Below are 13,252 nucleotides of genomic sequence, written 5' to 3'. Positions count from 1 at the left end.
AATTAATAGATGAGATAGCTAAATCGGTTAATATCAAAATTCAAAAAAGTGAAGAAATTGTTAAAAAGATCATAAAATTCAATAATAAAAAAAATATCGGTTCCACCAATGAAGATGCTAAACAAAAGCAACTAAGAGTGTTTTTTAATTCAAGAGGGAGATATCCTGTTACAACTATCAAAGTTCATGAACAGACTAACACTATGGACTGTGGAGTTTACATGTTGTACTTTTTTGATTGCATTATTTAAAGTTATCCACAGACCATTAAAGATATTAAAAATCTTTTTAAAAATGATGAAGCATTAACTTTTAGTAAAGATATGGTCAGGATATTAATTTGTAATCAATGGTTTTTGACTTGTTATTTTTGTTAATATTATTTTTTATCAATAATCTTTAATACAAATAACACTGGATATCAATATGAACACAAATTTATTATTTTTTTAATTATACAATTCTGGTAACCTATACCAAATTTATATATTTAGATTGTTAAAATTTAATAATACATTAATTACTATTATTAATAATGGCGATGATGAGACTTTTATGAACAAATATAATGTATACCACAAAACAATTTAAACTAAGAAATGGTCGAAAACCACAATATGAATAATTTTAGTAAATTATTAACAATGTTATAAATTATTATTAAATATATACATATCAAAAAAACGAAATGTAAAATAGAAACAATTAAAAGTAAAATAATTAAATAAATAATTAATTAAAACGAAAAAAACGAGAAAATGTTTTCAATCGGAGAAAAAAAGAGTAATTTTCAAAACAAAAAAATTCAAAAAATATATTTTTTTTAAATTTCAATAAAAAAAATGTTTTTTTGTTGAGTAATATTTATCTATAAAAATAGATAAATTCTTTTCACTGGGTGAAGGGTCAATATTTAGTATTGATAATATTATCAATATATTTTCAATAACAAAATAATATTATGTAATCTGCAAAAAACACAGAAATTTTAACAATATGTAATAGTTTAATTCAGTCAAAAATAATTCAAAAACCTACTTATTATTTTCTAATAAAAAATAATTTCAGTATAATTAAATATAGTTAAATGATAAAAAAGGGGTTTCTAAAGAAACAAACTTTTATCTAATAACAAGAATAATATTCAAACTTAATTAAACTTTAACGATTCATATAATAAATTAAAGCACAATTGACCATCTCCCTATTAGGATTTAGGAAAATTTTCAAAACTGTATAATAATTTTAAATTTTAAGCAATTGATAAAAAATTGATATTTTTGGGTTTTCAATAATTTTAAAAATAAATACAAAACAAACCAACATCTGGTTTGAAAACTTCGTGTTATGTTTAATTTGCATATAAAATTATGAAATGTTTGATTGTTTGAATTAAGATTTATCATGCTAGAAATTGCAAGAGAATTAAAATGAAGATAGATTTTTATTTTTAAATAATTTAAATAAATAATCATGTGGTTTATTTGGCTGATAAAATATACTATATAAAAACCAAAAAATGTTTAAAAAAATAAAAAAACTCGTAATTGTTTTTTTAAAAGTTTGCTTTTTTTAAGTTAAAATTTTTCTATAAATAAACCAAATTATTAGAAAAAAAATTGTAAAGAATGTCTTTTAAAAATAACGTTTATATATATAATTCCTATTGTGTAATTTAATCCAGATCACTTTACAAAGTCTTTTTAATATTTGAGCGAAATAATGTAATATATCAGTTCCTTTTGTTGTATTATTTAAAAAGACTTCCATTATTTGAGTTCATTAAATGTTTTTTGTGATGTTTGCAACTTGACAAATAATATTATATTTTTTAAAAAAATATTTATTAATAATATTCAAGGGTTGTTAATTATAATTTTATTAATTATATAACAATTTATAGTTAATTATTGTGAAAAACAATTAATGAATATATTAATTCATTATCATTAATTCATTAATGATAATGAATTAATTATCAAAAAATAAAAATTATTATTATTAACCCTTCAAGGACGAGAAAAATCAAAATTTGTAAAAAATTAAAAATATTAGTCAATTTTAATGTAAATGTGACCTTTTTTCTTTAATTTTTTCAAAAAAAGCTAGACACCCTGGAACGACGGCTCTAGTAAAATTTTATAGTAAAAAATTATAAATTATAGTAAAAAAGTGAATTTTTTGTTGAAGTTGGGATGAACAAATTTTCATTTTTTGCTTGATCCTTTCAGAAACAAGTCACAGTTCAATGGAAAAGTCAGATCAAATATTTATTGAGATGTCTACAACCTATTACAATAATAAAATTAATTATAAAATATAACAAAGACCAAACTGTATCATAAAACATACTGGTCCAGATTATTCAAAATCAATTACATCATCAAATAACAAAAAAAGAAAAAAATAACAGACTTTGAGGTATCTTGAAATTTCAATATGAATTGATCTCAAAAACAATAACAAGGGAAAATAAATAGATTTTTTTGTAAACTTTGAAAAATAAAATAATTTAAAAAATTGGGTTTTGCTATTTTTTTATGATAGAAATAAGATAAGACGATAAGACACTTTTGTTTGTTCCGACTTTGAAAAAAAAACTTAGAGAACATAAGTATAAAATAAACAAAAAATAACTAAAATACATTTTCAAAAGTATCAAAAATCACAAAATCGAGAAAAATTATCGAAAATGACTTAAACAGTCAATATAGTCGCGTTTGTATAAACTTTGATCACCATGAGGTTTTATGGTCACCCGTTGAGTTTCAAGTCGTGCCACTGTCAAAGAAGCAAGATATGAATTCATTATTTGTTATTTTATTTTTTATCATTTTCAAACAAAAACAAAGGGCAAAATTGATTTGATATTATCATTTTCATATAAATGTTATTGTATATGATAATCAAATGCTTATTTTGCATTCACTGTTTATGCATTTTTAAATTATGCATTTTTGGGCAACAAACAAATAATTTAAATTAAAAATAAAGGGATAATACAAATTATAAACAAAAAAACAAATAGCAAAAAACTTAACAAATAATAAAAAAATATTTTGAACTATATTATATAATAAAAAATATTATTTATTAAAATGGAAATTTAATAAATTATAGTTTTGTAATAATAAATTTACAATTTGATAGAATTATCAGCAAACACCATTATAACACCATTATCACCATAATACTCATAATACTCATGCATATACTTTACCAACGGTTGTTTATGGTGTTGAGTAACGACATCACGATGTTGTTATAACACAAGTTTTTAAAAACTTATCCATAAGTAAAAAAGAAAAAACTGGTATAATGACCCCTATTTTTATTTTATTTCACGATAATTTTTTTCGAGGTTCAATAAAAAAGCACGTATTGAATGAAATAAACAGTTCCTACTTTATAAAAAACCAAACAAAATAGAAAAATCATTTCATTTTCATTAAAGCACCAGAAATATTGTTCAAAAAATCCACTCGTTTGCAAGGGTGGTAATTTGAGTACGTTTTATACGCGTTTAAGGCAGCTATATCAATCATATCATATAAATCCCTGATGTCCCACCTGTTTGTTCGACGTCTACACGTATAATACCTAGTCATCTGATCCACAGTGTCAACCCCACCCATTTTGTGGTTGTAATCAAGGATGGGCTGGGGTTTGTGTATTGTCATTTTTTCTTTGCCAATGAACACATCCTGCTCGACGACTTCAATTTCATTCTTTTCGTGGCAGGTTGACAAGACCAATACCAGCTTCTTTTTCTCGTTGAAGGAAGAGATGAGCTTACACTTTCCTTTCGAGAAAAAGATGGTGGTATCGGGAGTTCTCCCTTTGATGGTCTTGGCTTCGTCAGGAAGTTCTTTCCTATTAATCCTCATGGTTCCCAAAAGTTGGCACCCACATGAAGCAAGGTAGTGTGACAACCTTAACGTACAGAAGAAGTTGTCACACACAACGGTAAACTTGTTACCACGGCATAACATGGGTAGCACCATGTCCCTGACCACTCTAAAGCCCTGATTGTCCTCCTTACCACCACACTTACCACAGTACATTTGGAGGTTTAGAGTCATTCCTGTCTCACAGTCAGCACACATCTACGAGTCAGAAAACTATAAATAACTCAAATAAACAAATAATTAAATTATTAAATTTGATCATACATGTCAAACCAATAATAACTATTCGTCATTTTTGACTTCATAAATAAAACTCATTTGGTAAAAATAGAACAAACCCAAAACTTTATATTATAACGTCCAGGCTTAGACTTAATAAACACTTTAGCCTACATATGCCTTTTATAAGAACACAAATGTTCGTCAACCGAAACACTATTACTAGGTTTGTACTAGGTTTGGTTGACAAGGTTAGAAATAAACTTATCTAAAATCACTCTAATTTTAGAAAAGTTGTCGTGTGCATTTGGAGTTATTGCAGGGACGACTTAAACAACTCCACTACCAACGATGCCCCTTTTGATTCTGACATCTTTCCTGAGTTGCTCTTCAGAGAGATCTCTGAAATCTCGATCTGAATATTCCGCGCAGTTGAAATACTCTCCTTCTGGTCCGTTATCAACTTCCTCTTTCTCTTCGACATCCCCATCATCTGAAGTGTCTGATGCATCATCACAAACATCATCTGGCTGGCCCACATCGTAAGTTTCGATGTGTGAAGAAATGAATTTAAACATGTCACGTGGCATGCTATTTCTATAAATAGATTTTCCGTGGTCGATTGACCAAAGCTCTTCCACGGGATTAATGACATCATGGTGATCTCCCATGTTGAGAAGAATTCCTAGGTACCTCAGGATGCTCGTTTTAGAAAGTTTGTTATCACCAGTCTTATGTTCTTTGGCTATTTTTTTATTTGAAAACAACAAAAGGTTATTTGTTATCTCTTCACAAAAAACAACCTAAAACACTCAACTTCAGTTAAATTACTTCCTTTGGGATCAAACGAGTAAGTCGGATCAGGCGAAGCTTTAACGTGTCGTGAGCTTTTTGGTGCTTCTCCTTCTTTCTTCCATTTAAATGTGCCAACAATCTCGTCTTCTTGCATAAGGTTTATGTTTTTTTAATTCGATAAAAATGTTTGCGATAGAAATATACTGTTTTAATTTAACATATTATAATATTACATTGATTTACATACATATAATAAATAATAATATTACTATTAAAAACGATCAATGAATAAAATTTTTAAATATTATTGAATTATATAAAAATAATTTAAATTAATAAAAAAAACATTATAAATTTAATTTATACTTTGGATTATATTTATTTTAAAATAATACAAATTATAACTAATTTTTATTGTTATTATAGATTATATTTATTAATGAAACTAATTTAAAATTGGATTATTAGCTTGTTTTTATGTTTCATTGAGTGGAATTATTTTCAAATGTTTGATGGATAAATATATTTTTTGTTGTCTTGAATCCAAATTAATATACAATAATTTACAATAATAAACAAATTATTGTAAAAATATACTATTGCTACTTTTTGAAATCTATCAAATAATAAATGATGATTCAAATTTCTAAATTAAATAAAAAATAAACAAAACAACTTTTTTGTTGTATTTTTAATATATACACAACTACTTTAATATAATAATTATAATAAAAAAATATTAGTAAACAATTATATTATTTTTTATAAATACAACAACACAACTGATAAAAGTTTTAAGAAAATTGGTTTTTTAAACTGATTGTGTTTAGTATCGATTATATTTTTCTTCTACTATCAATAATTATTTAAATAATATATTTATTTGAATAAATGATAATATAATGTTGTTGTATATAAAAATAAAAATAATTATCGAAAAACAGAAACATACTTGACAAAAAAAACAAGAAGAATTAAAAAGAGTTGAATAATTAGAGATTGATTACAATTGAATTTATAGTTCACATAAAAACACTACTAACCAACATAATAATCCAAGACAAATTGTTGCAAATTATTTTATTTTTTCTTGTGTTTTTATTGTTATTTTCTGAAAGTACACGTAATTTTGTTTCATTCATAGTAATAAATTAAAAACAAAAGACTTGTTTTCCATGTTTATAAATAAAAATAAAAAACATAAACTAATTATTTTGTGAACTACAAACACAGATTAGTGTTTACTACATTGCTCTTGACATCAACACGAAATGCAGAAGGCTTCCCCATCATTAGAATTTTAGAAATCACATTAACTATCAAATGGTCAAGTCATTACCATTGGAAACGAGAGATTCAGATGTCCAGAAGCACACCACTAGCCATCATTCCTTGGTATGGAAGCATCAGGTATCCACGAGACAATTTACAACTCAATCATGAAATGCGATGTCGATATCAGAAACCAGTTATTTTAAGCATCGTCTCCTATGATCGAATTTAATGTACTCAGGCATTAACGACAGACATGAGAAAAAGAAAGTTGCATATGAGAAATGAAATGGCATAATCAAGGCTGTTTATGCTTGGCTCAATATAATTATAGTTGTGCAGGTGTTTATTTGGTTTGATTTTAATATTATTATTGTTATAATCAATAATAATATATAATAAATTTACTATCGTTTTTATTATTCACAAGTGATATATTATAGTTTATTTTTAATTAATATTACTATACAATTTATTATTCTTTTGTCACGCATTGTATAATGTATCCAAAACTGCCATTTTTCTCGACTTAAATTGATGTTTTATAGCATTGTTTTACCATATAAGATAATTAATTTAATGTTATTATTGTGTTAGATGAATAACAAACAAAATTAATAGTAAGCAATGGGTTTATATTGTAATATTTTGATGTTATTTGGTTCTCTAAGTATTTTTAGTTTGTGTGAAATCCATTTTTTATTTCAACAACAATATTTTTGTTGTGTTTCTTATTTTATTTTGGTTTGAACCAATCTTATTGGTTATATCAAACCCACAATCTTGCACACTTTTTAAGTGTTTTTTATTTTGTTTTTTAAAAAACTTGAATATCTGATAATATGATTTAATCAATTTTTATTACCATTTTTATTTGTTTATGAAAACAGTTTATTTTCGTATTATTTATATTACTAATAAAAATTTGTTAAATTGTATAGAGTAAGTTGTAAAACGTTGTCCCAGTCGCCAACGTTGTCCCGCCCAGAATATTCTCTTTTGTGTGGAATCATTCTACGATATATTCAATAACCGTCATTGTAAAAACAACAAAAATGTTTTTAATTTTGTTTTTATTTTAAATTATTTTTTTTGAAACATTATAAAAACTTAGAAAATAATCATTAACTTATTTAGTTCTCTTTTCCTTCTTTTCAGAAGAGCAATCCAAAAACCCCTTTAAAATGACGCACATAAGAAATGGGTCAGTCAAGTGTGTGTGGTCACTTCAAACACTTTTAGTAGAATTAACATGCATGTCATAATAAGTTAAACGAACACAACGTTAGTTAAAATGAATGTTTCAAACACACAAATTGAAAAAATAAACAATTGGATGTTAATGTGCATAAAACAAACCTCTAGCACCATAGTTGCAACGAATATTGAAGAAATGTATATACCTGAAGAGCGCAATTCCTATAACTTAAGTCAATGGTTGATTCGATAATAAACAGACCTTGTATTTTTTATCTGAAGAATCAGTAAAACCCTTGGAGTTTTTTTAGGTTAATTATAAGTATAGTTTCAAAGTTATAATAATATAGATAATATTATGTGTAATTATTAACAATAAAACTATTCTACCATATACTATAATTAACATATAAAGTAAATTAACACATTTTAACTAACGAAAAACAACTTTGAATAATCATCATAAAATAAAAAAAAGAGTTTTAATTTTCAACGAGTAAAAGTTTTTAATTATCTTTTACTCGTTAATTTTTCAAACTAAAGAGCAAACAAAATATCACTCGTAAACAATTGTTTTGTTGAACTGGAGCAATTTAACTCTTTTCCTTTTAAACAAAATCATTCCACACTTGGTTTCTAATTGCGAGTTGGCACAATCTCTTGCGTTTTTTCTTAAAGTTTTGTATATTTCCTTTTTGACGTTGTCGATACTATCGCCTTCTTCATTTGACATCTCATTCATACATCTGTCAATTCCTTGCTGCTCGAAAAAGCAATTCAGCTTCGTGCATGAAGATGGCACCACTTCACATACTGTACTCAAGTTTTTAAGTAGTCTGTACTAACCCGCATGCAATAAAGGAAGACACCACATTCTTTGATGTGGTCACTCTTTCCCACGAGTTGACAATCGACATAATTTGTACAGATATATAGGAAAGGTGACCGTATGTGTCATTCATCAATGATTTATCAGTTGTACATGCACGTTTCTGATTTCCAAATATCCCCACATCACACATTTGCAACAAATGAGATGAGTGTGGGGGTAGTATTATTTTGACATTATTCTCTGTCAACATTTCTACAGCGCCTACTCCAAGATGAGAACCGTAACCATCCATTACAAGAATTGACATACCGCTATAACCATGTTTTCTTCTTTTTTCAAGCAACTCGGGAATAAAAACACTTTGGATACACTCTTCAAATAGTTGATTTGTCATGAACGCTTTTTTGTGTACTTCAGGCACGCTTTGTTGTTTGTCAAACCCAATTCCAAAAGCTCCTTCTCAACACTTTCTGTTGGTATAATGAAAAAAGGTTTCAGTGCTGTGCCATCCATACAAATTGCTGCCATCAATGTTGTTCGACTTCCTGCGCGTCAAATGGGTACATTGACAACACCAGATCTTGGTCTATTTAAAAGAATGACCGTTCTTGTCATTTTATCTACCCACCTTTGGAATCCCGATTCATCACAATTGAATATGAAACTTACTGGAATGCCATTGGCGTACTAGGAGAGAAACTCAAAATACGCAACAATCTCTGTTGTTTGTACCTCCACTCTTTCCTCTTCCATTGGCTCCGCTTTTATAGTGGATAATTTGGCCATTTTGTTCACGGAAGTGTACAACATTTTGAGGTCAATGTCCTCTCTCCCCAAAGTTGTTAGTACAAAAGAAAGCAACTCTGGATATCCAGCTGGATCTTTATCGTCTTCCCGTAGTTCAATTAAGTTAATAGTTTTTCTTTTCTCTTCCTCAGAAAAAACTCGACTTCTACCTGAACTTCCAGGAGCTTTTACTACAAGACCAATCTGCCTTTTCCATACATCCTTGGAATATGCAGAAGTAAGACTTGATACAAAAGTAAATGATTCCAGTGCAGTTTTTTTCATGTATTCATAGAGGCGGAACATTTGAACTCTGCGATTTGGAGCTGTTAAGTTTCGTTTCAACCTCATGAATCGAAGAAGGTGGGTAATGACTTCGCTGTGTATATCTTCCTTTTTGTGCTCCTCAGAGTAATCCCAGAGACCAGTACAATCAAAGTCTTCATCTTTGAGGGATTCTTTTATCTGTTTGTCTCGATTTGCTGTGATATCAATTTCTTCCATATCAACACTTGATTCACTCATTTCTTCTTCTGGTTGTTGGGTGTCAGTAAAATCATCTTGTTGAACGGTGTTGTTTAAAAATACTTCAACGTCGTTGTTATCTACAATAACATTTTGTCTTATTTCAGTTACAGTATTGTTCGTTGTATTATTTAATGATGTTGTAATGGTTTGGTCTGGTATAGGAAGATTATCGTCAATCAAAAACTCCATTAACTGGTCATAACCAGTCTTTTTGTCATGACGACACTGCTTCAAATATAACAAACACGGTTTTATCAGCGTATTGACCGAGTTTAACTGCCCAGTCAATGACATTATCATAGTTGCAGAGTCAATGATCTTCAAAGCGGTTTCTATTTTCTCTTTGAATAAAATAAGAGAACTGTCTAAATTTGTGTATAGATAATTTGAAAGGTTGTTATAGTCATAATAACTCTGTTTAATGTTGCTCATCAAAGTATTTTCTAATTCTTTCAATCTTGAAAGTGATTGATCAAGCTTCACAACAGAGATTTCTTTGCTATGTTCTATGATGGACTTGATTTTTAAAAAATCAACACCATCAAAATTGATGTTTATTGCTCTTGAAAAAACATGCGCTGGAAGTGAACTATGACTTTGAGTTGTCGTTGATGTCGAGTTCGACATAATAAACTGGAATTTTTTTCCGGAACCTGTTGTTTTTTTGAAAGGTTAACTATTTAAAAAACGGGGGAAATGGCTTTTTAAAAATATTTTCGATTCCGAAATAAAATTCATTTTATTATTTATTATTATTATCTTTATAAACCTTTAAAAAAGATCTAAATTACCTAAAATTTTTCACAACATTTATTTTTGTTTTGCATTAACATTATCATAACAATTCAAATTTTCTGAACTTTTGAATTGTTTGAAACCTAAAAGGTGTCCAATTGGTCCACCTCTTTCTCCGCGGCACATTTCAAAGAGTGCTTTAATCGAGTTCATCAGATTATCAATAGTTGTCTGGGGAATTTTGGCCCATGTTTTTTTGAGAGCACTAAACAACTTTTTTTCGGTTCGGATAATTGGATAATCTTTTCTCAATTTTTTATCCATGATTCCCCATAAATGCTCAATGGGTGAGAGATCCGGAGAAGCAGGAGGCCATGGCAGTACTCTTATTCTATTTTCTTTAAAATATCTTTTTGATGTTTTCGAACGGTGGGGAGGTGCTCCGTCTTGTTGAAAGTGGACTAACTTGCTCTTTTTCTTTTTTCTCAATTTTTCAAAAAAATTGTTTTCTGAAAGCATTTTTATGTAACTTGAAGAGTTCATTCGAGGTGGACAAAGCAACAAATCACTCTTAAAATTTTTTCCTATTGCTCCCCATACCATAATAGTTGTGTTATGTTTCGGTGTTTTCGAAAAAAGTGGTTGAATTTTTTTAAATAAACGTTTGTTTCTGTTGTTTGTTTTGTTGAACAATGGTAATCGAGCTAAAAGATTCTTTGGTCGCCAGCACCATTTTTTATCTGGAAAAACTCCGAAACGACTTTCGTCAGATATTGTCGAATTTTCCCATTTTTTAAAGTTTTTGGGATGAAGTTCAGTTTTCACGAATTTTTTTCTTCTGAATATCTGTTCTTTAGTTAATACCCGAGTTGAAATTTGTTTTGAGTAACGATATCCTAGCCGTTTCCGTACTCTCTCAATGGTTGTTGTTGATTTGTTGACTTTTATCGAAACTTCTTTACAAGAAGACAAAGGGTTTTTAGTTGTAATTTTGTGAATCAGTTTTTTTCGACTTCAAATGTTATTTTCTTTCTTCCCCTCTTTAATACCTTTATGGGTTCTCCATTCTTTATACATTGAGCAATTCTTGCAACTTTTTTTGGGAGACACTTTGAACAACTTTTCAATTTATGAAAAGTGTTTTCCACTTTGCAAAGCTAAAGCAATCAGATCGTCTTTATTCATTTGATGTTTTTAGTTTATTATTATTTTTATAGACAGTTGTTTTGATTTAACAATAAACTTTGACTTTATATTTAATTTGGTTGTAAATTCTATAATATTTTATAAATAAAACTATAATAATAATAATTTATTTTAATATTTGACCATTAAAATGTATTTTTGGATTTTTTTGTTTGTTATAATAACTTATTATTTTAAATGAAATATCAAAATTATGATTTGTTTTCATTTGTCTAACATATTTTTTTAAAAATTGTACTTTTGGGACAAAAATAAGACTCAAAACTTTCTTAAATTTTTCAGTCTTAAAAAGAGAAACTTTTATTCGAAAAAAACAATTTTCTATTTTTTTCCTTCTTATTTTATTGAACTTTTTCTTCAAAAAAGCATTTTTGCCCAAAATATTTTTTATTAAGAAAAAAATGATTTGCATAAAAATCCTGAATATTTAGCAAAAATGAAAAAAAATCCAATTCCAAATTTTGTTTTCCAGTTTATTGTTTGTTTTTAAATTTATAGTTTTACAATTGTTCAAAAAAATCTCAGAAAAAAAATAAAACGTTTAAAGTTTTTATTTAAATGGTGTTTTTGATTTTTGCTTTTTCGATAAAAATATTTTAATTTGTAATGATATATGTCTTAAAATCGGGATCATTCAAACATATTATTAATAATGGTAAACAAAAATTAATTTTGTTTAATCGACAAAAATGCATAGAATGTTCTAATTTTTATTCAAATAAAACCAAAAGAACGAAGTTGGCGACTGGGACAACGTTTTACAACTTACTCTATTTTTAATTGAAAGACGAATCTTTAACAAAAACCAATAAATTTGAGTTCATTAATAATGAAATGTTTTATAAATAATTCAAAAGTTTGAATTTGAGTTGAACTATTTTATCAAATAAGTCAAAAATCATTCTAAATTGTTCATGAAAAGATGCAAACTATGTCGATTTTATGTGGAGAGATTCTACATTTGGAAAATTGTCTTTCTTGCCAGAAAACTGAATTACTATGAAGGATTGAAACTGTAATAAAAACACGTGTAATTGTAAGTACAACACAGGGGACCAAGTGTAGTGAAGAGTGTGTGGTTGAAGATGTTTCATCAAAGAATTCAACTATCACAGAAACATACGTGAAAGTTGAACTGCATAAAAGGAAAATTGAATTTATAGAATCACTCCAATTTGGAGTAAAAAATTACTTTTATGAAGGTAACTACAACATTTGGGTTCAAAAGAAGTGATGGTGGCATGTTATTTCAATCCAATAACAAAGTTGATGATATACCCAAATTTTAAAGAACTCATTGATAATGTCCATGCATCAATTGAAAAAAACTGCAGAAAGAATAAAAACGAAAGAAGATAACTATCATAATGAATGTAAAATTATACATCAATTGAAGACACAAGCAACACTGAAGCCACAACAGTCCAGTCTTTTGAGGGAAGATATGCAAAATTTTTTGTTCTTAAGTCCATCCAGAAAACGGCATTGAGCATCCAAATGGCGAAATATGAATCTCAACCGGTCTTGGATGAGAATTCCAATATAACGCTTACTCAATATTGGAGAAGAAAGATGGTAATGTGGCCGGACTTGGCAAAAATTGCACTACAATATACAACCCTTATTTGCGCCAGCACTCCATCAGAAAGGTTATTCTCAAAGAGTGTGTGCTATTATCGAGACAGAAGGAATAGATTACTTCCAAAAAAAACTTGAGATGTTGACTTTTATCAACTCTTTCCTAACAATGGATATCATGAGACAAATGCTTGAA

At 27.8% G+C, this 13,252-nt stretch overlaps 2 protein-coding genes across 2 annotated transcripts; both read right to left on the bottom strand.

The window, feature by feature from the left end:
* Positions 1-3,434: 3,434 nt before the first annotated feature.
* On the bottom strand, positions 3,435-4,106 carry EIN_346820 (hypothetical protein; the record flags this gene model as incomplete). Its single annotated transcript, XM_004183323.1, has 1 exon — positions 3,435-4,106. One exon carries the CDS (start codon positions 4,104-4,106, stop codon positions 3,435-3,437), a length of 672 nt encoding a protein of 223 aa, XP_004183371.1.
* Positions 4,107-4,254: 148 nt separating this feature from the next.
* Positions 4,255-5,076, bottom strand: EIN_346810 (hypothetical protein; the record flags this gene model as incomplete). The annotated part of the gene is made up of 3 exons (XM_004183322.1): positions 4,255-4,349; positions 4,474-4,914; positions 4,959-5,076. 3 exons carry the CDS (start codon positions 5,074-5,076, stop codon positions 4,255-4,257), a joined length of 654 nt encoding a protein of 217 aa, XP_004183370.1.
* Between the last annotated feature and the right edge of the window lie 8,176 nt (positions 5,077-13,252).

Source organism: Entamoeba invadens, assembly GCF_000330505.1.
Source record: "Entamoeba invadens IP1 unplaced genomic scaffold scaff_1105074725897, whole genome shotgun sequence".
Lineage (NCBI taxonomy): Eukaryota > Evosea > Mastigamoebida > Endamoebidae > Entamoeba > Entamoeba invadens.
Note: the sequence above shows the minus strand (reverse complement) of the source record. Positions and strands in the feature narration are given on the sequence as shown.